Genomic DNA, 27,964 nt, shown 5'->3' with positions numbered 1-27,964 from the left:
AATCTCTTTGCGCGGCAACCCGCAACCCGTCACTGTGTTTACCCACATGTGAACCATTATGTCCGCCTCCGCGATATAGAGCCCGACACACGGCCGGTTTCGCAGCGAATTTCTAACTCGCCGTTTCCGGCCGTTGGGCAAAATGCCTGAATAAGTAGCCTATCGAGCCGGGCGACGCGACGCGACGCGACGCGACGGGTAGAAGGGAGGGACGAGTAGAATGGCCCTCTCTCGCGCTCGCGTTCGCGCTCGCCCCAACGATTTCACCCACGACCCTGAGAAACTCTAGTTTGGTAAATTGAATTTGCAGCCAGCCCGAGACAAACGACTCGCGGTATGCGACTTTGGAACTCGACCGACCCGAAACGACCTCCTGCTTCTTGCGTCGTCGACGTTACGTGGTATCGGGATTCGCACGATCGGATAGCGAGGTAGTTTACGGGGAGGAGAGGAATTTTACGACGACACATTCTGAGGTATACACACACATACATACACAGTTACGCAGAGTGGAGAAGAGGGAAAAGTCCAAGATTCTAAGCACGACGTCCCTACGATAGACTTTCTGCAAGTCTACCAACGATGTAAACATGGGAATTATGGTTAACACATACGCAGAAAAGGGAAGCTTATTGGGTAATTGAATTTCCGGATTTCTACGCGCGCGTAGGCAACTTAGAAGCGGGGAAAGAAAAATTGCCCACGGTACGCAGAATGAAACATTCGCGGTAATATCCGCGAAACGGGCGAAACTTAAAGCTTCCATTTGAATTCCACAAAAACGCGAATTTGCATAAATATCCTCGCTCTGTTAGCGATATATGTAAATATGGCGTCGTGCGGACACCGTAAAATCGCAGTTTCACCGCAACGGGCGTTACTCGTCGAAGCAACGTACAAACAAGCCGAACAAGAACGAGGAGTACCCGAGTATAAAAAAGAAAAGTCTCTCGTATAACTCTCGAATCCAATAGGACGAAGTGGTATTTATCGTAAATCGTGCAGCGGGACTGGTGGAGGATCAGAGAGGCTGGATTTCTGCTTAGAGAAACGTTCCACGGCCGGCGAGGATCTGGTCGGCGATCTCCGTGAATGGCGCGCGATCGGCGGGCGCGGGGTGAGGTCGCGTACGGTTATTGTGCGCGGAATGGATGCTTGCGCAATATCAGAAACTGGCGACCGATGGCCACTCGATATCGGGGAAACTAGTCACGCGAGCGGTACACGCTACCGACATTCCTCGAAGAGATCGGCACGTTTCGCGGCCGGGTTCACCCTCGACCGCGCAACCGCCCACCCCTCCCGCCGCTGACTCGCCGACCTATTGCGTACACCCGTACGTCGGAACATCGATAATTGGCCCCTAATGGCCGCTGCTTCTTCTTCCGAGATCCGAGACATCAGCTTGTTCTTCCAACATTCTTGCGGCAAATGCATGCACGACTTCGTGGATTATTGCGTTTCGTGCTGTTATCGACGCGTGCAAGCTTATCGACTAAACCAAGTCGGCACGTAGCTACCTGGTGAAACCAGGTTCCGACCTCAACTTTTTACTGGGAGGGACTCTGTGTGTATATTTTTGACTTTGCCGTTTGACATAATTGGGTGTGCAGCGAGGTAACGTTGTTCGACTTATAATTAGATAAATCAATACAATCAACGAGAGAACATTTTTCAGCCAACGAGGAGAACATTAATTAACTGCGAGAGCGGTTAATGAAATAAACAAGAAAATAACTCGGAAGGAATAAAGTAACTGTGTACACGCTGTTGGTTTATGATAATTGCACCCGATAATTACATATTAGCATTAGTTACACGAACTTTCCATCTCAGAATGATAAGATTTCCATTTCGTGTTCTCCGTGGAAAAATCGTATCGCTAATGTAATTACGCGACAATTTCACCAAGTTTACCTGGCTAATAACGGCCACGACAAAAAAGAAAAAGGAAAACGAAAAAAAAAAAAAAACAGAAAAGTCGCTCACCGTTTTCTTCGAGGCCTCTCCTCGCCTCTTCGCCGACTCTGTCCCCTTGATTGTCACCCGCGAGATCGTCCTTCTCCTTGTTGTCCTCCGAGTCCGTGAGAACCGCGTCGTCGTCGTCGTCGGTCTTGTTTTTCGGCTCCCAGGTCATTTTGTTCTCCTTTTTGAGACGCCGTCGCGCGTTCGCGAACCAGGTGGACACCTGCGTCAGCGTCATCTTCGTGATGATCGCCAGCATGATCTTCTCGCCCTTGGTCGGGTAGGGATTCTTCTTGTGCTCGTTCAGCCAGGCCTTCAACGTTGCCGTCGACTCCCTCGTCGCGTTCTTCCGCCGCGCCGCCAGGTCGTATCCGGCGCCATATCTGGAAAGATAGCATCGTTCGTTGTAAATCGACGGCCAGCGCTGCAACGTAAGCGCCGAACTTTCAGGCTCCGTAAGACTCGGCTAACTTTTCTTTGTAATTTACCTCGTAATAAGGGCTTCTCTCTCACGTGTAAAAAAAAAAGCGTCTGTTAGCGCAAGAATACAGAACATTTCTCGACCTGGTTGAGTCACGGTCTAGTTCATATTTCTTTTCCTCGTTCTTTTAACCATTTTCGATGAATATGTTTACTAGATCAAGCACTCGCGTATGTAAAAGTATCTGTTTTTCGATATTGTCGAAGACATTCCTTGAAAGTTGATGTTGCTAGACAAATTTGATTGCCTAAGAATTATCCAAAGAGGAAGACTACCAAACGTTTTCAACAACTGAACAACGAAACAGAATCTCTACTCCCGAGTAAAGTAGTCTCGTTAAACGTTAAGTGAAATTTTAGTCGAATTTCATTGCGATTAAACAAGATCAGCCCTACAATCCACTGCTATAAAATCAAATCTCATTTCGAAATACCCATAAAGTCAAACTCAGCTATATGTACAATACACTGCAGCACCACATTACAAGCCAAATAATAACTGACCCTCTGAACAACAGACTTTCGAATCAGAGTGAACGCTTGCCGTGGATTCGTAAATACAAGAACGATCAAAGACGCCGTGCAATGTTCCGTATCCTAAAACCAATAGTCTGTCCTCCGCAACGATAGTAAAAACGTAACCATTGTTCAACATTTGTCGAGTCGAGCCACTCCACTCGAAAAGTGGCATCCTGTCGAGGGTGCGAATTCCCCGTAGATTTTGGCAATACCAAAGTGCCGGGCGCGTACTCGGTGCAGAGAGAAACAGAGACAGAGACAGAGACAGAGACAGAGAGAGAGAGAGAGAGAGAGAGAGAGAGAGAGAGGGAGAGAGAAGAGAGAGAAGCGGCCTTCCTAGATTCATTCCCCTGGCCGCGGGCTGCGCGCCGGAGCATCGAACCCTCCGGGATAGGGGGCGACATCCTACTGGGTCGAGGGTGATACTCCGGCAAATATATACGGAGTATAAACCCCTAGCGGCGGCGTGATTCCATCGAGCAACCCCGGCACTCACTCGCTGTAATGGCGATTCGATCGATCCCCTCTCCCTTCCTCGGTCGCTCGTCTCGCTCTAAACCTCCTCTTCTTCCTTCTCCCTTTGACTCTCGCCCCGTGTCCTCCCCACTGAGGGGGAGGGGAGGGGGAGGGGGGGGGCAGCTCCACGCGAGCCTGTTATAGGTATGTACTATTATATACTGTAGCCTACCTAAAATAATACCTATCGACGATCCATCGGACGCGGAAGGGTGGCGGCGAGCACGATAGTGGTGTTGGTGGTGGTACCACTGTTCGAGGCGGTGGTTACCAGCGACATTGTAGCCGAAGCGTGACGCAGCTTGATGGGCTACGAGAATCGGATTCGGCAAGGACACGCGAGAACAGTGAATAGTCCGACGATTAATGGAAACCCTTGCACGACTCCTGATGTATCGTCGATCGGCACAAGCTGGATGAATTTTCGTTTCGTAACAATAGTATCCTTGTTGTTGCATCGCATCGTACTGTATTTGTTACTGAATTTGGTATTATTTAATACATTTTTGAAATGATAATTTGAAGCTACGAAAGCGAAATTTGACACTGTGAAGATAAAAGAGCGATAAAATCGGGAGACTGCAAGAAAAGAAAAGAAAGTAAAGCTGATCGATTTGATCGACGAGCTGAATTTAGAGCCCCTTAAAAGACAAAGAGATAACGAATACTTCGAAGCACACGAAAATCTTCAAAGAGCGAAGAGGTACGAATATCCATCACAATCGTTTTACGCGAATCGTAATTCGGCGTTTCGGCGATGGAAACGAGAGGAGTAAACGCCGGTACGGGGCGATGTTTCGTGCGGTTTACAGCCGTCACTGTGTTTTTGGAAAAAGGAATCCATCGTGTTTTACGTCCTCGCCAGACGAGATCGTCAAAAGATCCTTTCCTTTTCCACCGCGAGCGCGAGAGTTTATTCGAATGGAGACGTTTCCCGGGACTGAATCGCGTTTTACGATCGCGCGCCTATTCGACCGATTCTGCTCTGACAAATGGCCCGACGAGATCTTTCGTCCAGGCTTACAAGTTTAGAAGTGATCCGATCTCGAGCTCTCGCCGCGCCACCAGCCTCGTAAAACACTGATCGCGTTATGTCGACCGAAATTCGTATCGACGTTGTTCTTGCAAGTCTGTGCGTCAAACTTACGGCGCATTGAAGGATTTTTGAACGGTATTTCAATCGGAAGCGCGAAATGAGCGTCTTCGATGGCGAGTAAATTCACGAGGTTAGAGTCAAGGAAACTCTAGAGAAGTCGTCGTGAAAGAGAATGAAAAAGCAACGGATTGGGTTCGTGCGAAGGAACGAGTGGATCGTGTAATTCCCCTTTTGGAACTCAGTCGTTACTGCAATCCACGTTTGAGATGAGCTGCGTCGATGGGGACGAAGAAGGACAGCTATTCGAAAGAAGCGGACTGTTCGCAAGTTCGAGGACGTTTCACCCTCTATTAAACTCCCTCGGACAAGGGAAAGGCGGCCGCCGTGGCTCTCGCAACTCGTCTATAAAATCGGCCGCTTTTTTTGTTTCTACCTTTACCTCCACCATCGGATGGACACTACCGCGGTGTTCTTTTCTTCTTGCTTCTCGACGTTCGAAAACGTCCGATCGATCGAGAGATTGTCCGAGATTAGTCGACGAGAAGAAAATGGGCCGCGTTTCTGGGCATCTGGCCAGGGTCGACGTTGGAACAAGGTAGAGTCAGGTACGAAGCGGACCAACATCATTCAAGGAACAACGGTGCTTTTCCACGGATTTTTCTTTACATTACGGGTTTGAAGGCACGTTGGCGAAACGAAAGACACGATTTGACGCAGGAGTGAAACGAGCGTCGTAACGAACACTTGAACTCATACCGTACGAGAGTATTGTTCGAACTTTCAACCAACGTCACCACGCTGTGGAAAACTATTTCAGCGGACTATGACCCGTTTCATCCGTCAGAAAATCAGCGTCGAGGTAGAGTTGCTCGCCGACGAAACGCCGAAACTTTCCCAGCGAAAACTGTCGCCGACTATCAATACGTTTGGGGAAAATCGCCTAGGAAATGGCGATTGGGTGGTGTTGTTTGGCCGCGGCTCGGGAGCGGCGCGTCGAAACAGTTCATATAAAGTTGCGGGAGCACTGGTGGAAACGTAGCAACTCGTTCCGCGAATAGCCGGGGCTGGAAGTTAGAAATTGACAGCGGCGGCCGCCTCTAGATTTAATCGACGCTCGAGCCTCCCCTTCGCCCCCCCCCCACCTCCCCCTCCTCATTGATATGCGCAATTTCGACTGCCTCCCACACGCGCGCGCGCCGTGCCGCGCAATTATCCACACGTATTCGAACGCCCGGCCGTGTGCAGGGGGAGGGAGAGGGCGATTTACATACTAAGTGTGGCGTTGCGTGCCAGCGGAGAATCGCTCGGATGTATCGACGCGATCGTCCCGATCCAATGCAGATGCAACAACGCGGCCAACTCCTCGCGTCCCCATCTCCATCGGCATGCTCGGAGGATCCAGCCATCCGGCCTTGCGCGTAATACTGTTTGCCACGTTTGCTTGGTCGTTGCTGAATCTTTCAGCTGAGAGGGGGGGGGGATCGGGTTGAAATCGAGTTCGAGATATCGGAGCTTGCAGCTCCCCTGCTTCGCGTTCCACAACTTTAGATTCCACGATTACGCGATTAATCCCTTGAAAGGAGATTTCGCTGGAACACTTCGCGCGAAACAGAATGAATTCTGATGGAAGCGAGTTGGAGGATATCGCAAGTTGCGATATATTGTACAGGTGGTACAACCGAGTGCCGAGTAGTGGGGGAATTTTTTCGTCGAAGCTTGTTCGTTTACGAGACAGTCGAGTTTTGAGAATTTGTCAAACGTAGTTGGATTTGGCTAATTCCGCGTTGAACAGGCGACGAGGAACAAGTGAAGAATGTGGAATAAAATTTGTTCGTTTAACGCGTCACTTTCAAGAGAATAAACTTTGAACATGTTTCGTGGAATATTTTCAAATTTTGTTCCCTAGTTATTTTCGCAGGTGGAATCAGTTTTTTTTTTCATATTCAAGACACTTTCTACTCGATTATACCACTCTGATCGTCCCGGGGCACGTTCTGTTCATAATTCGGTACGCCACATTATCACGACAAACGTGTCAGGAAAAATTGACTAAAATTCTAGGTGAAACACGAAGCAAATCTATACAAGTTTCCGTACGTATTTCATCCACTCTTCTCGTAATACGTGGAATTCCGCCAAATCGGTTAAACAAATATTCATCATTGGACGATCGTGGCGCATTCTCGTCGCGTTTTATCGCAGCGAGGACGAAAACGTAGGCAAATTTAGAAAAGCGAACCACGCGGCCACGAGGAGAGCGAGAGAGAGAGAGAGAGAAAGAAGAGAAGGGTGCAGCAACACGGATATAACGCGACGTGGCGATGCGATGCGAGGCGAGGCGAGACGAGACGAGACGAGACGAGACGAGACGAGCGGAGACGGCTAAAGAGTGGGAAATAGTGGAAAAGAGAAGATATCGTGGAAAATAGCTCCGGTAGGTAATAACGACGCGAAAGGGGGGCAGAGATGAGCGCGTAATACTAGACACCGGGGCCACTCGAGCGACTCATTAGGGGCTTTGCATATGGTGGCGTCAACCTCGAAAGGTTAACCAATATTGGCAGAACGCGCGTAATTACGTCCTCCGGCCTCGTATAGAGCCGTGTATATAGCCCCGATAGTTACGCCCGGTCCCGGATGTGCAAACGTTTCCTACCTACCTACCTACCAACCAACCTACCAACCAACCAACCAACCAGCCAGCGAACCAACCTACCTTGTGCTTGCACCACGCAACCTACCGCGTCTGCTCCAAGCGCGCTGCATCCAACTGACCCGCCTCCCCTTCTCTCTCTCTCTCTCTCTCCTCTCTCTCTCTCTCTCTCCTCTCTCTCCTCTCTTTCTCTCCGTGCAGCTGCCACTGTTGCACCCCGCCGCGACAACTTCGCCACCTCTTATCTAATCCGGAGAGTCGCGTCCTCGCTGATTCCTTTCGCACGACTCGCACTTCAAACCTGAGTCTCGCCTGTGAACAGCTGTTTAATGCTTGTCCGCCGCTACTTGGGGCATTTCGCCGACGTCCACTTCGGCGTGTGCTTACTCACCGCTCGAATAGGCGTGAACGTTCACTCGTGAAAAAACGGAAGTGATTGCTACGAGTGGAACAGGTAAGTTTCCTCGGTGTCCGTCTGTATCATTTCGTTCAAAAGACGTTTGGTAGAACAGCGATGTTTTTCAAATATTCTTGCTACAAAGTAACAGGCGAATTTGCACAGAGAATTCACGCACAAGTGGCAACGTTAATTTCAACGAAATGAGTGATGGAAACGAGGTGAAAAGTCCACACTCGCGATTGTCAGTAAAGCGAGATCGTTACGCGTTAGCGGCGACCGATTACGAAGCTGGCAACACATAGAAAAATTTTTCTTGCAAAGGCACAGTGTAGGTTGGTACCGATCGACCAACGCGAAGAAAACTCGTGGCTGGCAACCGGTCGCGGTACAATCGCGGGGGAAAGCTTCTTTTCCTCGCGCGGGGACCGTCCGTCTCCAGACGTCTGTATCTAACGATCCGAGAAAAAGCAGTATCTCCGCTTCGGGCTAGAATTGAGTTAAGACTCAAGAAACTCACCGGGCGTTCGCAACGACCACCGGCCAAGACCGAGGATAAACGATTTAACTCCTACTTTCACCGATTTCGAGTGAACGAGTGAAAATTGTCTGGCGCTTTCCGCTTCCACTCGTGTCTAGGGAGGAAGAGAGTCGACCGATCGAGCCGGAGAAGCGGTTTCAGAGAAAAAGATCTCGCTGTGATTTTTTATTCAGCGGTGAAACAGCGAGGAAGGAGCGAGGGAGAGTTAAAACCGGGAGAAGGAGGCGAGGGTTGTCGCGGGATCTACGTGAAAAATGGCGCTCCGCGAGTGGGGATTCTCCGGAGAAGATCCGTGTGTAGCGGAGCATCTGCGCCGCTTTTACTCGTCCTCGTGAAAATTGTCGGAGCGAGTGGATCGAGGAGGCGTATCCGACGCGTACGACGAGAGAGAAAAACATCGATCGCCTGGTTTCCATTAGCTCACCCACCGTTTCGTAGAACCGTCTCGGGAAATTAACGCTCTCTGTTCTGAATTCAATGAACCGCGCTGATTAACAAGTGTGAGAAATTTGTGCGCGGAGAACAAGCGTTGCGACAAACTAGATAATTGGCGACCCGCCGTTGTTTTTACACCGTTGTGTGTTATTACACCGTTTAACGAGCGAGTCGATAATTTTTGATAATTTCAGATTATCGGCGAAACATTCGTCCCACGTTTCTTTCACGAATAAAAAATTCCTGAGATTAGTTGGAATATTTGTTGAATACTGCTTGAAGGTAGCAACGGTGGTTAAGCGACCGAGAAGCTCTTTAAACAGATATATTATGGAAACAGACGGGCAGGGGAAACGTTTTGAATTCAGCGTCACGGAAGAGAGGACGCGAAGGCACGTCGATGCTCGCGACAATCCCCAAAGGATCCTAACGACGTATTTCTCGTTTCCTGCAATCAAACCGTCCTCTCTCGTCCGTCCGTCTCAATCGAGCCGCCTCAACCTGCCTAACGGACTCGGTTCTCCGATCCAAAACGCTGTGAGAGGAATAGGAGCAGTCGCCCACGTTGATGAAACAATAGCGGTTCGTCGACGACAAGGAACGAAAGTGACGACAGAAAGAGAGAGAGAGAGAGAGAGAGAGAGAGAGAGAGAAATAAAGAGAGGAGAAATGGCACGACACAGGCACACAGTGGAAGAGACAAATAGAGCGGACGAGGGAGAACGCGACGAGCAGACGACAAGAGAGAAAGAGAGAGGGCCGTCGTATTATTAAGCAAGTAAATTAATAGAGGCTCAGCGCGGAATGGAGAGCGCCGACCGAGCGAAGAGGGTGGATATTCCACGATAAACAATGCCTACAGTTCGGAGTTTTGTACGGAGCGAGCGGGCATACACACACATACGCGCACACACGTACACAAGTTCAACGGCGACGTGTACGCGCGCTCGTTCGAACCGAGGATCCTCCAGGAGGAGAAGCCAGGCGCAGTGGTGAAGGAGGAGGAGGAGGAGGGAGAGGCGACGAGGGACAGAGAGTGCCGGCGAATATAGGAGAGAGAATCAAAACTCCGACATGCGGTGCGTGAACGAACGAGCAAACCGAAGAGAGAAGGTACACGCGCGCGTGAACGATGCAGAGAGAGCGCGAAAGAGAGAGAGAGAGCCTGGCGTGTTTGTGTATGGACACGAGGGTTGCTAAGCAAAGTAAGTAAAGCACCTGTGGGAGCTGGCTCGCTTTCGAGGGTGGAAGGAGGTCGCCACGTTAGAGGTGGAAGAAGACGAGGTGGGAGAGGAGAAACGGAGCAGAGGCCGAGGAACGAGGAGTTTGATAGCGAGAGAGAATGGGGGAGAGAGAGAGAGAGAGAGAAATACTGGAGGCAAAGAGGGAGAGCAAGAAGGAGGGAGGGAAAGAGAGCGCGAGCGAAAGAGAGAACAGAGTGAGTAGAGAGGCTTGGCGAACAGGCGAGCCAACCCCGGGAGGAAGCCAATCAATAAACTCACTCACTCGCTCTCCTACGAAGAGAGACCTACTGCTCTCCCTACGCTCGCAATGCGACTATATATACAGGCAACCTGGAAGCCTCCATTACGTACGCCCACTCGGCTGCCTACAGCCATTTTGTAACCGTGCACGGTTTCTCTCGAATCTCTGTCTTCTCATCCCCTGAGCAAAACGAGAGAGAGAGAGAGAGAGAGAGAGAGAGAGAGAGAGAGAGAGAGAGGCAAAGACCGAGGAATCGAGAGTCGACCCAACCACGCCACGTTCGATGATAACGAGAGAGCGCCGCTCGGCGAGATCAAAGGAATTTCGAACGACCGATTCGAAGCGGCCCTCGATCGAGATCTAGCTCGATATCGAACTCAACCTTGCGATTCTTATCGCCACGAGCAATCCTTTTTTTTTCTCTCTCCTAATTATCCGTCGAAATTTCCCCCTGGGACCCGCCCCGGTCAAACGAAATACGAGAAAAGCATAACGAGAAACGCGTCTCCGACGGGGTGGGGGTTGGTCGTTTCGAAAGACACAGGAGCAGAAAGAAAACAGGAGAAAAGATTTACGAGCCAGGAGAAAGAATCGAGAGCTCGTCGGCGGAGCCAACTGTTTCCAATTACGCCTAGCGTCGAAATCCGTGTCAATGTCTCATTTTGTCAACGGCACGCGACACATGGCTTTCGAAAATAACCTTCCACCTCGTTCCCACGAAAGCTGCTCGAGTGTTTCCAGCGCCGAGCAGTGGCCCCCTTGCGCCACCTTCGGACCGCGTTATTACGTACCAGGTTACCAGGGCGACGCGCAGCTTGCGCTCCTCTCGCCTTCTTTCGCGTAGAACGCTCTCGCGAGGAAAGTAAGGCGATCTTGTCTTCCTTCCTTCCTTCCTTCCTTCCTTCCTTCCCCGATGCTCCACCAACGACAATCCATCGCGTCCCTTTCCCTTTTCGTACATATTTTATCTTTTACCTCTCGAGTGTTCCGAGCGAACGCGCCCGCCGGCCGACCGGCGAATTTTGGTGTCGCCGCGGCAACAACAAAGCGACCTTCTCCACCATAATTTTAATTCTGCCTCGATAAATAATCGTTCTACCGTTCTGACAGATTTTGATATATCGCCGATGTATCGCGATACAGAGCGGCGCGCGTTCAGCGTGCGCGCGCACTATAGACAGACAGAGAGAGAAAGAGAGAGAGAGAGAGAGAGAGAGAGAGAGAGAGAGAGAGAGAGAGAGAAATAAATTTCCGTCGTAAATTCGCCCGTCACTTTTTCGTCGGGCGCTGCCATTATTAATCAAAACACGGATCCGTAACGAAAATACGGATCCCGTGGGCCGGGGGGCCTCTGAATCCGCCCGTTGAAAATACACGGTGGCGAAGCAGCCGCCACCGACGAAAATCACTTACTCCGATACAATGTTTGCGAGCGGCCACGCGATCGTCCTCTTTCTCGCCATCGATATATTCCGTACTTTCCCATACACAAGATGAAGTACAAGGGTCCTCGTGTCGACAGCAACCCTCCCCTCGTAACTCTTATCTACCGGCGGCAAGAACGAGCATCCGGTTTGCTCTCGTCACCCTTCTTATGGATTAATTGTCGTCCACCTTCGTTCGTCGTGCGTTGCTTTGTAAATACAGTCGGGCTCTCCAGGCTCCCTTTCTGGGGCTCACGCACGAGAAATACAAAGGACGACCGTCGAAACGAGCCGGACGATTCTTTCGAGACTTTGAATTCGAACGGCCTTGCCTACGAGCAACGTGCTTCCACTACGCGAACACGAGGCGCGCAAAGGGCAATCGCCCGTTTTGCATAAATATCAACGGGCCGCTCAAAATTGTATAGCACTCTGGTTATATCGAGGGAAAGGTATTACGCATTCGCGATAACGATAACCATTGCTGCCGGTTATATGTGTAACGGGCAAGAGAGATCGTGACTCTTGTTTTAATGGCGACTCTCGAGCGGCGTAAAGGAGCGAGAAAGAGAAAGAGAAAGAGAGAGAGAGAGAGAGAGAGACAGAGAGAGAGTGGAACGCGGCTGGTGGTTTAATCTAATGGAGCCGAGAGACCATGAAACCTGGTGATAAACTTACCCGTAGGCGGCCAGGGTTGGATCGTAGGGGTAGTAACCAGTGGCGGCAGGTTGAAGGGCGGCCGTGCCCCATGCAGTACCCATATCCGCCGTCATCCCCATTCCCGTCGCCTCCTTCAGTCCGTACGGATTACCCTGCAATCGAATCGCATAATTAATTACGTTGGATAGGGACTGCTGTATCGCTGCTGCTGCTCCTGCGACGGCGGTAACCCGCACGTTACATTTCGACGTCGCAACTTCCTCCAAGTTACACGTCGGGAAATTCAAATGGGGAAAAAGAACGGACGAAAAACGGTCTGTCTGAGTATTGTTCGTCTTGTAATTCGGTAATACAACAGAAGCGTCATTAATCGGTGATTATTCGTCTGCAATGCAGACGGAAGGGGCGATCCATCTTTCAACTTATCTACCCGCGTATTAAGGTCAGCCGTGCAACAACGCTTAAGACGGCAATGTTACAACTAGCTTTATTGTAAACACACTAGATACCATATGACAGCGCTACACCGGTGTTTTAAAACGATGATCGATTAACTACAAGCGACGATGGTCACCAAGAACGAATGCGTCTTGGCGATCTGCGTCAACCTTCTGCGGCCGAGCTAACGTGAACACAACAACAATCGTGTGTATCGTTTATACGCACCGATAATTCAAGATATCGCGCACTGCACGCACGCCTGCGAGAGAACAATGATGCACAAAAGCGACAGTTATTTTTAGCTAGCGCCTTCCGACTAATTTCGTCACCAAGCCCGATTATCCCCTGCCCCGAATCGAGTAGCCCGCACCCGCCGCGCAATCTATGCAAACAATTCGTCCGAATTAAAATCGATCGATCCATCATCTTAAGCGGCAATCACGCTTTCGTTGCATCTATCGGTCAATCCATCGACGAGTGACTGACGATCCGCTAATCGAGTCACACCCACGGGAACCGTTCGCAACGTTCAATGCCTCACTGTTCACTAGCGGCAGTTTGTGCTCGCCGTTAACGGTTTTGCGACGGTTTTGTACTTTCCCTTCGACTTGGTGCTTCGTCGAGGTCAAAGATAAAAGCGAAAAGAAGAGACAGTGAGAGAGAGAAAGAGAGAGAGAGAGAGAGAGACTGGAACGGGGCAAAGAGGACAAAAATCTCTATGTTTAACGAGACAGCGGACTACCTAGCTTGTCCAAGGACAAGGATGTCTCATCCTGTCGCTACGTAAGATGCTGCACACACTCGGAGCGATAGAGACAAGATGAGACACCCGGAGGACGAGTGAAAAAAGAGAAAACAGGGCGGAGAAGCACGAGAAACGGTGGCGGCGTGTTCGGTAGCTAATGGTAGCACAATGGGATATTATTAGAGCGGAGGCTTAGAGGCGTTTGGCGCCAGGAAGTTTCGCGTTACATAGATCGGCGACGATCTCACTCTCGGACTCTTAATTCTCGTCACGGGTTCATCCCCTGGTTTCGGTTTCCGAGTCGAGGCTCGGCCGTGGCTACCTTTGTGATCCACCGTTCCTTTCTCTACTTTGCTCTTCCTCCTTTCAGCGTGTGCAGAAGAGAGACAGAGGAGAGGAATGGAAAGGAAGAACGAAAGGGCACGCATATTTGTCCCCTGTTGTTGCTGGCCCTTCGATGCCTCCCCTTTCCACGGAGGTGACTTTAATGGCAAGCCGCGGGTGGTCCGGCGTCGACGCCTCGAAACTATTGTTGCCAGCGCTCGGCCAGCATTATGGTAGCAATAAGTATGCGCCAGTCGAATTTTCGGACCGCATTAGGACCCGGAGAGGACCCTCGGCGCACATTCAATCTTGATACTTGGCCTCCAAGTGCCTTTCTAAAAGGAGAGGCCTCTACTGAAGAAGAATGCTGATCGTCGCTAGTACGCGCAATTTTTCATTTTGTAAACTAAAGTAGACGGTAAACTTGAAGTATGTAAATAGTGGTAGACAGCTTGCATTACTTAAAATGACAAGAGTCGGGCTGCAGCACGACTATCCGCGCTTCGCGTGCTTGCCGACAAATAAAATTTCGTTATCGAAACCCTTGAATTATACAGAAACGGAAAAATTATATAGGAACGGTATCTCTGGGCGTTTGCCGCTCGGCGTGTGTCACGACAGCCGCGTTTCTCTCTGGGCGAAAAAACGATGTCGCCGCCGATTATATCAGAGAGCACACGTGCACGAGCGGATACCGATGGATCGGTCGCGATCAAGCGACTCGCCACTGACGTGTGTGGCAGCTCGAACGTACGTGACGAGTCGAGAAATTGTTAAACAGCCGGCGGAAGCGTATCAATTTGATTAACTTTAGATCGGACAAAAACCGTGTCGTTCGTTCTTTTCATCGTTCGATAGTTCTGCACGATGTACGCCACCTCCCCCGCCCCGCGAGAACGGCGAAAGGGGTTGAGGAAGGCGAGTCGCGAGTTTAACACGCATGTTCGTACGCCATTTTCACCGCAATTTTCGAAAATTGAAGGGAACACGCGCGTGCGTTCGATGCCGTGCGAACTGTCGTCGATTCGCCCTCGGTCACACATACACATACACACACACAGAGAAAAAAAACGCGAAAAAGCAGTACGTACTTTATTCGTTAAACGCTCCCCTTATGACGATATCGCACGATACGCATCTACCGTTTCTCGAAACTCGAATCTACACTATTTCAATTTAAATCCTTTTTTCTTTTCCATTACTTTCGCGGAACGCGAAACAGTTGGTAAAACAAATTTCGCCGCGTTACTACGAAGCGAACACACGCTCGCGGAAGCTGCGTGGCTGCGCGTGCACACGTACGCGGTCAATTAGAACGCGCGCGCGGCCGTAGCCCCGAAAGTTTAGCGGGCGAGCAGCACAATGCCAAGTTGGACGGCGGCGTTTCGCGGAGTTCGATCCGGGGAAGGTGGTGGCGGAGGAGAAGGAGGAGGTCAGCGACAAAAGACAACCGGCGGAAAAGTTGGCCGAATATAAAGAGGGGAACGAGGCGACGTGACACGAGGCCGTTGGAAGTTAAAGTTGGAGAGGTTCGGGCCTCGGCAGTTGTTGGACGATAATTTAATTAACGGTCGGGGGCTGGGTGGGTCGAAAGAGTCGGAGGGAGTTTAGTATCGATACGAAACGATGATGAAGCCGTAGAGAGCTTCCGCCGTGGGACAGCGAGCTTTCAGTGAGCTTGCAGCGAGCGAGGTCCGATCGATTCGCGAGCCAGATGAAAGATCGTGCGCGTATTGCTCTCTATTCGAGACACGAGCGCTGCTCGCCGGGTTTCTTTTCTTTTTTCTTTTTTTCCTTTCCTTTTTCTTTTTTATTTACTCCCCCCGGGGAGGAGAGCTTTCGTTGAACAAGGACCACCGTGCTCGCCTTAAAGAGGCCGCATTTTATTAGTTCCCTTTATCGCTCCGCGCTCTCGCGCCACCCACTTCATTCAATGCTAATCCGACTCTTATTATATTATAATGCTCGTCGAAACGACGGCGCGCCGCACTCGAATCGTCGGGAGCACGTGCTTCCTGCTTAACGATCCCCGCTCTTTCTGCCCTTTCTCTCTCTCTCTCTCTCTCTCTCTCTCTGCTCCGTCTCTCGAGGAGACAAAGGGTCACGGGTGAAACGAGGAAGAAAAGATGGAAAGAACGCGAGAGAACGCAGCGGCGATGTAGGGAAACAGGTTAAAACGGGGAAATTCGCGCGCGACCATTCGTTTGCGCGACGACAGCCTCGTCGTTGCACAGCCTGTCGATGACCTTATTTGAGTCACCTCATTATGTAAGAATTTCGTGTACGCGCGCGCACCGCTTAGGTAACGGAGTGTGTGCTCGCGAGTCGAGTGCCGAGCTGAGACCGAGGGCTTTTATTTGACTTCCTTCTCCTCGGGGTCTTATGGGCTTCTTCGTTCCTTCTGCGCGAACGATCATCGCGTCGTGGAAATTCGCGAAGGTCCACCGGCCCGAGAAAGGCGTTATTGCCCAGTAAAGACTTTCAGGGAATCCCACTTCGAGAGGGGGGGATACCTGTTCCGACGCGACGCGGCTTAACCGGCGGAGAAATGGGGAAAATAAAGCGGAGGGTTGTGCAGTTCGTTCGTGGCTCGAACGGGCGAAACACCTGCAAAATTACTCGGAACAAAGCGGTTATTGAGTCACGTTTCATTCCATTTTCTAGCCAATATATATATATTGATAATCTGATAAGATTACATTATGTTCGATATACGTTACTAATAACTTCACCCTCTCAGATAAGATTAGTTTACGCAGCGACAACGATTTTCGCACGATAACGCAGCTTTATTACCGATTCTGGGGCCGGTATCACCGTATAACGTGTATTCTGCCCGTTTACCGGTTTATCGCTCATTTCACGAAAAGAAGGAAAAATCTCTCGCGTTTGACGCAAACTTGCAAATCGGTATTAACTTACTTTTCTAGTCGATTGAGACATTTATGGGCGTGGTTACCGAGCAAAATGCCCAGGAAACTTACACTTGGCGCTATACTTTTTTAAATATATTGCAGCTCCAACTAGACCAAAGGACGTTGCACGAACGGCGTCGAGAGGGCACCGATATCGCGAGCAGAGGGTGATCGCGGACTCGTCAAAATTCTCAAAATACCCGTGGCCACCGGCTTATGACATTCCAGGCTCTGGGTTGTCGCGCTGGCTGGTTGGCCGCGGGAGGCTGAACGATCCCGTCGCGTGCACGAAATTGCACGACGCCGCTGAAATTCCACGAAGGGCTGACCAGGGCGAGCAGGCCGCGGGCCAGCTGCAATTTATTGCGATAAAGGTGCAAAGCTATGACGTTCGACGCATCGTCTCACGACAAATGGCATTCCTCGAGCGTCGATCGGTCAAGCCCGACTAATAACGCCAACTACCGTCCCCGTTCGCGCGCTGAATTTTTCCGCGCGACTCGTCCGACACGGAGGACGAGAGATATCGAAACAGATTACCGATCAAATAAAATCAATTAAACTATCGTAAGCTCGAGGCTCGATTAATCTTGACATTCGAGGCGATCGTGCTTTCCTTTGCAATGCACGTTGCGTTGCATGGAGAAACAGTGGAGGGGAGAGCCGTCTTGTGGTGGGGGAATTAGCCATGACCTAACCGATTTTAAACAGCCTATACATACTCTGCTTAACGCTAGAACTACCAAAGTGGTCAAAATGACCAATTTATAATTTTTGTTAAACACCTTATAGATGCAAAACAGTGTGTTTTTAAATAATTTTTCGTAAAATATATAAATAAAAGTTTGTACACTCTCCATTGTATTATAATTTCTCTACTTTTTAGACTTTAATGCCTCGGATGGAAATTTTACGTTTTAATCATCGGCAGTTTTTACTGTTTATCTTGCGTTTCAATTTTAACGCTCAGTTTAGCAAACGAACGTGATTTATGTGTTTCATCTCGAGAAAAGAACGATTTAATTTTGTTGTTTTCACTTCTTTTCACTTGGAATAATTTTAAGTTAGAAAAGAAAAATCGAAAGTACACATATGAGTCGGTGTCTCTCTGAAGAATTAATAAAATTTAATCGAAGTCTCGTAAGAATTGTCTCGCATTTCGATTGAAACTCGAAATATTTTCCAATGTTTGCCGAAACACAAGTGGGAAATAACGAAAGGGAACAGCAATAGGGTTGAATGCGTCAACAACATCTCGGCTTGTACATCAGAGATTTCTCAGTCGAACGGACACGTTTCTATTCTTCCAATTTTCAAACGTTACACTCGCGTCAGACGGACTCCTGCCATTTCATATTTGCCCGTAGCAAATCCTACTTTAAACCACTTGGTACGTTCCCAGCCTCGAACGCGTCTACGGTCTACAGGATGTTACACGAGCGATGTGCGCAATAGCAAGTTGCAGTCGGACACCACAAACATATTCCGAGGGATAAAGATTGGCGGTCAGAACCAACTTGTGTGTTTAGCGGGGACGCGTTTACATACATTAGTGGAGGGAGCGTAGTGCGCGCGGAACACGCGTCGCATCAAGACGAGAGCCGCATGCTAGCACATTGTATCGCATGCGAGCCGCGCGTAACTGCCAATTATAAGAGCGTAAACGGTCCGGCGATTAAGAGTGCTACGTGTGTTACGCTTATCAATGAGCCGTAAAGTAACGCATTTCGCGATATCGCGGATCGGAATGCTCGAACGGCTCTCTTTTCGTTGCGCCGGGTGAGACATGCGACCGCGCCGCCGATTCCAGAGCGGACGTGGCGTCCCTCCTCCAACGACGAGACGTCCAGTATTTCCATTTATTCCCAACAATCGCGTGCGATCACGCCACGACACGTGTTTCCAGATAAAATACAAGAAAACCAGATCTTTTTCTAATCTCTCCATCCATCCATTGGTCCAAATGCGGATGATACAACAACCACAAGCGATTAATTAACAGCGGAACGAACAAGTTTGTCGTCGCTGTTTGTTGTTTAGCTTTTATTCGAGAATCGGGCGGGAATCCCTGGGACCCGATAAAAACTTGGAAACACGATTACGCGAATAAGCAAATGAGTGGTTTCCACGTGAGCCTAGTGCTTTGTTTTTCGATGATCTATATATATATATATATATCAGGCGCCCCTTAGACGCTATTCACAATCGGACCGCGCTGTACAATCAAAATTAGAATAATTGTGAAGAAGAATTATTTGAATTTTAACCATGAATATTCACGAAGTTCCGTTTGGAAAGTTTCGCCTGTATTTGCGAGCAGATTTTTTTTCCCATACGAAGCGCAGAGAAATTAAAATAAGAAACAAAAATTTTAAAGCTTGAAAATATTGTTCGTATTGCCGCTGCCTATATCAACCAGATATCGACTGAACTGGTATCTAAAAAACAAGCTTGGTGTTCTCGTTTAAAGTTTTTATATTTTTTAAATTAATATAAACATATATTTCAACGTATTGTTTCACTCTAAAAGTTATTTTAATATCCTCATAAATAACATATGTTGCATTGAACTGATAAAACACGCCTGATCCCAGCCTTGGAAACAAAGAAATACAGAAAAGATTTACATGGGATCGTGGTTTTATTTATTCCATTCTATTTTGCCTAGTCAATTTTCGAACACTAAACATGAAGCCTAAAAGTCTGAGACCGAAAGTGTAAAGTACGAAACCCGTTCGGGCTCTCTTTATGTACTTTTAAAGCAAAGTCAATTCGCGATTCCATTTAATTAACAGAACGGCAACAAGCTCGACGTCAAACGTAGCTTGGAACCAGTACTCCGACTCCATAAGTAGGCTCGTTACCTTTGCTTCCCGCTTTTGCCTCGTTTCCTTCTTCCTCGAGCCGTTTCGAGGAGCATCGGGAACGCGAACCACAACCACACGCGGGTCGATAACTTTCCGCGTCCGATCGATGGAGAAACAGCGGCGATCTGTGAATGGTACTTATCGAGAAACGGTGACACAATCGCGGCGAAATATCCCGGTGGCAATTAAACATTCGCTACCGGCCCGTGAAACGAGCCGCGTGCAATAGTAGAAGTCGCAGCTCGCGCGTTTGAATCCGCATTCCTCGCGTTCGCCAGCCATCCGCTCTCTGTCCCCGATAAAATGCCGATCCAAATTAATTCGTCGGCCCGGCGTTGTGCGTCCATCGATCCCATTTATAATGCCGATTGTCGTGGAATCACGCGACTCGACTTAGTTGTCGAAGCTAACTTACCAAAAGCGCGCTCAAATGTGAGTGAAAAGACGAAAAGATTGGAAGATGAAGAACGATTCGAAAAAAAAAAAAACGATCAATAACATTAAAATCTAATAACAGAGTGCTAATCACTTCCAAAATTCCACGATGAGTTATCTCGTCTTACGCGCTGGAAAGTATTCTTTTGACGACGAGTTAACTCGTCATACGTAGTTGTAAGGTTAACACATTGCGCTGGCAGCTGTGATTCACGGACCATAACGAGTGACCAAAATTAAAATAGTGTACAATAATTCGTCGCTTTCTTTGTGAACTCGTCGGTATGATAGAAATTACTAAAAAGTAATAAATTTATTATTTGTTTTGCCTGGATTATATTTCGGTATATTTAAAACTGAAATATCGCGATTTTGGGACAAAAAAAGTGCGTGGCACGTCATTCCAGTGAGAGATTAAGGCCGATTACTAGTTCGTAAGGGAAATCAGGACGATCGAATATATTCGAATCGGTATCACCGATCGATCACTTTCATCGCTAACGCAATGTTCGTACTCGCAACTTGTTCAGTCGAATTCTAGTTTTCAGCGGAGACTAAAGTCAGGCTGCGAGAAAGAATTCAAACGTTCCAGCACTCATAATGCCGCGTAATTTATTTCTAGTAATAAACTACCGTAATTCTATACTCGTCAGTTTTATCAATTGCGAGTCAGTTAAAGAGATGTATAATCCACGCCGACAGCTTGTTAATTGTCAATTCATTAATATTGATTCATGCATTATTGTGCAAGAGAGTACTATCAGTTAGAATCGCGAGTGCTGTGTGGCTGCGTGGCTGTAACGAGGCCTCTGAAACAAGGCAGAATACTAATAATAGCTCTCGTTTTCTGCAGTACAGTGACTATTAAAGTATTTGCTTATCCTTATTTTTATAGAAATCTCGCAAACGACGTGGAATTTGTCACGTTCGCACCTAATTGATCAATACAAGTGTGGAAAAGGCCGATGAATATTTTATTTGCGATTTTTGTTTCATTAATTAAGATACATATACATATATTTATACATTAAAATAATCCCCAAGTTCCTAAACTAGTAATTAACATAATTTTTTATAAGACAGGCCAAATAGAATAACTTTATATTTCTTAGAAGCAAGCTTGTTTTTACTATTTTTTGACTAATGAAAATAAAAATTTTACAACTGTGTTGCATTTTATATGTCTTTTAGTAGGTTTTACTCACCTTTATAGGGCAAACTCGAGTACATATTTGTATACTATCAGAAAATTTTATTGTCCCGTGAGTTGAACAATTTTTTTCCAAAAAGTTTGCTCATTTCCTTATTGTACAAGGTACAATTAAAAAATTTAGCCTTGTGCGAATTTTTCTATTTTTTTTTTTTTTTTGCCATCCAAGTAAGTACGAAATATAATAAGTACTCGGTTTTATCCTACTTTTCGCAATCGCTGTATATCCTCACAATCAGGCAAATTGTGTAATGGAGCATATATTTTTCTTCCGCCACGGCGATGGTACAATCAGCGCGGTTATTACTGATTATCGATATCCACTTGTTATGAAACGGTCGTTAATCGTGAAAACGCAAGCCACTGGGAAGAACCAAGTGTGAATCGGTACGTTTCAGTTGGAAGACGATAGTCGAGATAAGCAAAGGAGCGATGCTATCTCTCGTTATCAGCGGCGAGTCGAGAAGTGATTGCGCGGCAAAGATCAAAAAGCCGCGGTCACCGTTTGCGGCGGAGATAAGAGGTTCGAAAGAATCGGTACCACGCGAGCGCGCGTTATCGGAGTCGCGACGACAACTGACCAACTTTGGAGAATCAGCTTATTCGTGAGACCGACGCGCTGGCTAAAGTTTCGGTAACAATCGAAAACAGTGAAAATTCAAGCGTCACGGGACACGCTCTCGTTATCTGCGCGTCTCGTTCGGTTCTTTCCATTTGCTGCCGCGTGGAAAGCGGCCGTGTAATTTCGCCCAATGAAAGCCGCCCGCTCGTTATCGCAGTAGCCGCGTTGCCGATTGGCTGAACGCGCGATTCGGGGTGGAAATTTCGTCCTAAACGTGAACATCACGAGCCACGATATGGATGTTTCAAACCACTCGAACCGCTCGGTTACAGTTTGTCTACATCGCGTCGTCGCTTTGCCCTGTTTATAGCTGTACCGTTAAAGAGAGAGAAAAAGAGAGGGAGAGACCACTGAGATAAGAAAACCAGCGCTTCTTCTGTCACGGAAGTAGTGTTTACAGCGATCTATTTTATAGAGTATTATTTATTTTTTTATTACTTATTATATTTATTACTTATCTTGACACTTTTTTCATCTACTGAAGTATAAGTATTTAATATTTGGGGCAAAATCAGATTCAATGCACTATGTATTACGGATGGGCACATGCGATATGTACAAATGTCGACGAATATTTTATTTGAAACTTTCTTAATTAAGATACATGCACACATATGTACACGTCAAAATAGTTCAAATTTATTATAAATATAATAAGTTTCCAAACTAGCAATTAATTTTTTATGAGACAAGCCAAATAGAATATCGTTATAATATTGTTAAAATTCGTGTCGTCGCTTTACTTTATTTACAGCTGTACCGTTAATAAGAGAGAGAAAAAGGAGAGGGAGCAGACCACTGAGATAAGAAAACCAGCACTTCTTCTGTCACAGAACTATTCCTGAGCTCGTGGAATTTTACTTTTACGTGGACGCTTCGCGTCGACGAAAGAGCGTTTCAGAGGCTGAACTGGAGTTTCAATTTGATTTCGATTATGTTTTTCTAGTTGAGATTTAAACAGCTCGGATCGTTCGAGCGGTAGAATGACGAGTCACTCCGGACGGTGCCATAGAGGGACTTCACTCTCTACCTGGAACTCGTTGCCTGCTTTTGTCCAATCAGTCTCGACCGGTCTTGGCCGTGCGCGAGATCGATTGTTCAGCGATTTCGTCCGGAACAATCAATTAGTATAATTATGTCGATAAATTCAAATTTAATTGGTCGCGCTCCCTCCATCCTCTATCCTTTATTTTTCTCTATCTCGCGCGCCGAAAGTTAAGCGACAACGATAACATTATCGGCTGCTATTACTCCGAGGTGTAGCAAGGTATTCTCGGGCAGTTTCGGGTGGAAACTGCGCGAACGATCGGCCGATATGAGAAAGGAAAGCAAACGCGGGCACACGGCCACAGGAAACGCGTGTTTCGTACGATAAAAAAATTCGCCGACGCGATACTGAAACGCTGACGTATGATATACATACGCCCGTGTGTCTCGGATTGACCTTTCACTCCCCAGCGGGGAAGGATTAATGCGGTTATCGTTCGTTTTAAAGGGGCCACGGAGAGCTTGCGGCCGGCAAAAAGGAGAATGTCGCGTCGCCGGGAATAAACGGAGAGTTTAATTATCAGCTCTCTCTGTCTGTCTATCTGTCCGTTTCTCTCGGGTTCGAAGCACGCCGCTCACGGGCTCGAAGTCGCTTCAAATGGGCTCGCAACATCTGGCGGACCGAGCGTGTTTTCCACGGCAATCTTTTTATCGTTTCTACCTCCCGGTGGTGAGTATCCACGCTCGAGTGGATACAGATATAAATTGGCCGAAACGCCGATACAATCGCCCGCCTATTTCTACGTGTCCACGTCGGACGCGTTTTATCAGGCAATCGTCGATACGCTCGCGATTACGCGCAAACAGTTTTGCTATACACGAGTGTTCTCTTTCTGTCTCTCTCTCTTTCTCTTTCCTCGTGCTGATTTTTGTCGTGCTCAAAACACTTCATCCGTTCACGTAACACATCGTCCGATAACTCTCCACGTCGCATCGCACGTCCACGCATTACGTATTGTCTCTTACCGTTATTTCCACAAATTTGCGGGCGGCGGCAAGATCGAGCAACGAAACGCTTTAAACGGGCTCTCCTCGCGGGGAATAACCGATCGCCTGTGCATATCCTGTGCACCCTACGCGCGCACCACAAACCGTCCGCATTCCTCTCGGGCTAAACACGTGTACGCCAACGAGAAGTCTCTCTCCGTCTCGTGTCCTCGTCCCGTCTCGTCGCGTTGATCGACGAACAAGTTTTACAACGAAGAAACATGAACGTCCCTCGCTCCGCCTACCCATTTCTTCGCGTCCTGCACGCGATACCGATTCCCTGTACAATTTCAATGTCCGCGGTGACTTAATTACCCAGCGACGACTTTTTCACTGGACAGCACGCGAGCCTCGTCTTCTCTCTCTCTCTCTCTCTCTCTCGTCTTTGCCCAACGCGACCGACACAACGCCACTTAGACTTATTCTTAGCTACGCGTTTTTTCCTCGCAAGCGACGAAAATCGTCTCGCGCGTTTCGCAAGAGACGCGCGGCGGGAGAGGGGATCTCCGCGGAGCGAGAGATTCGCCTCGTGAAATATAACCGGGGAATCCATCACGTGGGCTCTCGTTAGAGGTAGCGAGACGCGTCTTCCGCGAAGCGAGAACGGTCTCAAACGAACGAGGTTATCGCTCGACTCTCGACAGCCGCGCGTGAATAATTCGACGCAGCCGGGCGAGCGAGGCTGGTGCTAGAAAGCGCAACGTATGGCCAGACGTATGGATTTCTCGGTGGTTCTAGGCGGCCGGCCGGCGATCCATCGGCGAGAAACGAGGAGAGAGAGAGAGAGAGAGAGAGAGAGAGAGAGAGAGAGAGAGAGAGAGGAGACACGTCTGCGTGCCTCCGTCATCGGGATTCCAAGCTAATTCGCGGCAGTGCCGACCGCTAATCCGTCTCGGGTTCGGGCCAACGGCAGTAATAATCGTCCGGCACGCCTAGAACGACGACTCGATCAATCTACCGGCCGCGAAACGTTTCGCGGGTGAAACGCTGCTACGAGACGTATTATATTGCAGGAGCATCGCGAGGACGAACACAAAGAGGAGGAGATCCGCTCTCGTCTCTCGAAACGCAGCTAATAAACCGTTTAATGATCGCACGCGGTTTATAAATATCAAACGGTCGTAAGTCTTTCGATTAGAACGAGCGAAGCGGTTCGCCGCTTCTAATTGTAAGCAGTTGTAAGGAATCTGCAAGCGAGCGTGCCAACGCTCTTCAACGGTAGCCGCTGCAATCACAGAAAGAAGAACCACCGAGAGACGTCAAACCGCGAGATACACCGGCTAACCTCCGCGTCCGCGATATTCAAATTCCACCCACCCGATAAAACACGCTCACCGTACGCAACAACTTTGTTGAATAATCGCCTGATGAATAATTCATCGCGCCGCGTTGCGTAAACGTCGCTAATTACCTTCGTGCGATTAACCTGCGACCTTCCTATTTGCAGGAAGAAAAGGGGAAAAAAGACAGAGAGAGAGAGAGAGAGAGAGAGAGAGAGAGAAAGAGGGGGGGGAGAGAGGGAAAAAAATGAAAACAAAGAAGAAAAAGAGGAAAAAGAAGAGAAAGGAAAACTGGAGCGGCGACTAAGCGAATCGCGAGGAGGAAGACGAAACGAAAGAAGAAGAACTACTCACCAGAGGCGGATAGAAGGCAGAGCTGTCCATTCCGATGCTGGGGTAGGGCCCTTGGTCGCTGGTGGAGGGCGTCGGCGTGGGGTAAGACGAGTAGGAGGTAGCAGTGGGTGCTAACCTTGGGTAAGCACCCAGCGCCAGCCTGGCCGCGCTGTCGTATTGACAGCTGCATACCGTTTGTCCGGTGACCGGGTCGGTCATCATGGGCCTGCCGTTCTCGCAACAACCGGTGGGCCCCGTGGTGCCGGCCACAGGGGTGCTCGCCCCTCCGGAGGCGGCTGCCGCCGCGGCGCCGCTCGTCGTCGCTGTCGCCGTCGACGAGGGCGAGAGCGCGCCGGGGCTCAGCGCGCCGCCCGACGACATCGCCGGCGAGGTCGCCGTCGTTGGCTGCCCGCCGCTCACCAGCAGCTGAAAAAGTTTCGAAATTCACAGTTGTTAGTAGAAAATTCACGTCGTCGTCTCCCCTTTCGACTCGATCTGATCATGGGCGCGCGCGCGTGGCTGTGTGTGTGTGTGTGTGTGTCGGGCGTGGTTCGAATCGGCCTCGGCCAATATCCAGGGATGTCCGGTTGGTATTTGACCGAGGAATGAAAAACGAAAACTGAACGTGTGCTAATTTGCAAAAGTAACTCGTCCGGTCGTCCAACACTTGCGACACATACGCTTTAACAGTCGTTTAAAAATTTTGTTAACAGCTTAATAGCGTACCGATTATCGTTAATAGTAGGTAAGGCTAAAAACAACTTCGCAAATGTACGTACAAGGATGTTTATTGCGAACCGAATGTTTTAACGAGCCGTTGCATTTAGTCGGACTTCTTTTCTTTTTTTTTAAAATTAATTGTACGTTTAAAGTCATTTTTTTTTAAATTAATTGTACTTCTATAAATAGGTACATAATTTCAAATTGCAAGATTACAATGCGGTTACTAACAACATTTCTTGCTAACAAACTTTCTTATACAAATAGACGAAGAATTTCGAGAGAAAGGATTCAAACTTGATTTGAAAAATTGAGAATGAATGAAGAGGAGGGTTATTTTTGTATTAAACTATGTTCGAAACTCTCGCCATTATGGGCTACGATTGTCGCGAACCTCTGGATAGATACCACAGAACGCGTCGACGATTCGATAAAAAAACAGATTAAAGTGAAGTGGCAATAACACCGAATAATAAGATAATCAGCCAGATAGGAAATTTAATTGAATTAACATTAAGAAGAACGAGTTTCGAAGTGATATCTGATATACCTCCGTCGAACGAATTACATTTAGATAATCGCGTTCGCGAGTATAATCGGAGGTGCGTATAGCAAAACTATACGCAAACAAATTATACAGCAATAACGCGCTACGGGTGTAGAATCCCTGCATCTCTCGTCAACCCTTTTGTCAGTGACTCGCCGGTTGTCGGTGATTCATAGTGTCGTTTCCGTCAACTATGTTTACTTTGTCCAACACCGTGTATCGATGTACGTACACAAGAAAAGAAACAAAAAGAAAAGAAAAAAAAAAAAAAAGAAAAGGAGAGAAAGGAAGAAGAAGAAATAACGCCAGCTCGAATAAAGCAGGTACATGGAAATAAATTACGAGTTAACCAGGTAGTATCGGTTTTAAAAATAATTCCGGAGCAAAGGACTAATAGCGGTAATGACGGTAATTTCAAAAGCAGGTGATACCGCAGGCTTATCGCCGCGGATCCGATTATAAATGCGTGCTCGATAACTCGATAGCAATTCCGTGTTACTTTAATGGACGATAATCGAGCATGGAGTAGCGGTATCTGCCGTTATTAAACAACGGATGACACACGACAATTAACTCCTGAAAAGGATCTCGTCAACGCGAGTAGAAGAAGCCCGAGCGTAGGGGAAAAAGAAAGAGGTAAATAACGAAGCAGGACGAGGCAAAGTAATCCACTTCGAAAATCTTCGATCGAGGTTTCTCGACGGAAGGTACACGTACGTACGTACAGTTCTTGCCGCGTGGCTGGAATTATGTATGTAGCGCGACATCGATGTTCGCCCGTGATCAGGGTCCTCCGATAGCAATAATTGTCACGTAATTTTGTATAATGACAGCCGAGGCTTATACGGCGAAGGCTTTCGAGACCGAATAAATTAAACGGAAATTTATCGTCGGGTAGTCGATCGAATAAGTCAAACTGTTGGCCAACGAGCCGTGTTTGCGCTCTCACAAACGATCGCAAATATCGCACGAAAATTACACCGGTCGCATGCTAATGCGAAAAGCAACGCGCTTTTCTTCTTTCTTTTTTTCCCTTCCTTTCGTCAAAAATACCCCCGGCATGTATCTGCGCCCTATACTATACCACCGTCACGGCGTGTATTTACCTCGCACAACGTAAATTAACGACAACAAGTATCTTAACGTGTACATCGTTTTCCGGTCTAATTGTAGTACATGCTCCGAGAAAGACTGTTTTCATGTTTTATGTAACAAAGAATTATTGCGTTACGGCGTGCGATATCAATTCGCTGAGAATACAGAGAAAGAAACGACATGCTCTGTAAGAGCGAGTTGCAGCCACGTTTTCACCGGAAATCG

At 48.2% G+C, this 27,964-nt stretch overlaps 1 protein-coding gene across 2 annotated transcripts in view; it reads right to left on the bottom strand.

Moving 5' to 3' along the window:
* Positions 1-27,964, bottom strand: part of LOC122533118 (homeobox protein caupolican) — an 86,676-nt gene that overhangs the window by 21,503 nt on the left and 37,209 nt on the right. For both annotated transcript variants that reach the window (XM_043662512.1, XM_043662513.1), the window contains exons 2-4: positions 25,399-25,803; positions 12,190-12,323; positions 1,990-2,348 (exon numbers count right to left, since the gene is read on the bottom strand). In XM_043662512.1, the coding sequence (XP_043518447.1) occupies positions 1,990-2,348; positions 12,190-12,323; positions 25,399-25,803 (898 nt within the window). The remainder of the gene's footprint in view (positions 1-1,989; positions 2,349-12,189; positions 12,324-25,398; positions 25,804-27,964) is intronic.

The sequence above is a fragment of the Frieseomelitta varia genome, unplaced genomic scaffold (genome assembly GCF_011392965.1).
Source record: "Frieseomelitta varia isolate USP_RPSP 00005682 unplaced genomic scaffold, Fvar_1.2 scaffold_495, whole genome shotgun sequence".
In the NCBI taxonomy this organism is placed as follows: Eukaryota; Metazoa; Arthropoda; class Insecta; order Hymenoptera; family Apidae; genus Frieseomelitta; species Frieseomelitta varia.
The sequence above is the reverse complement of the archived record's forward strand: the minus strand, read 5'-3'. Positions and strand labels throughout refer to the sequence as shown.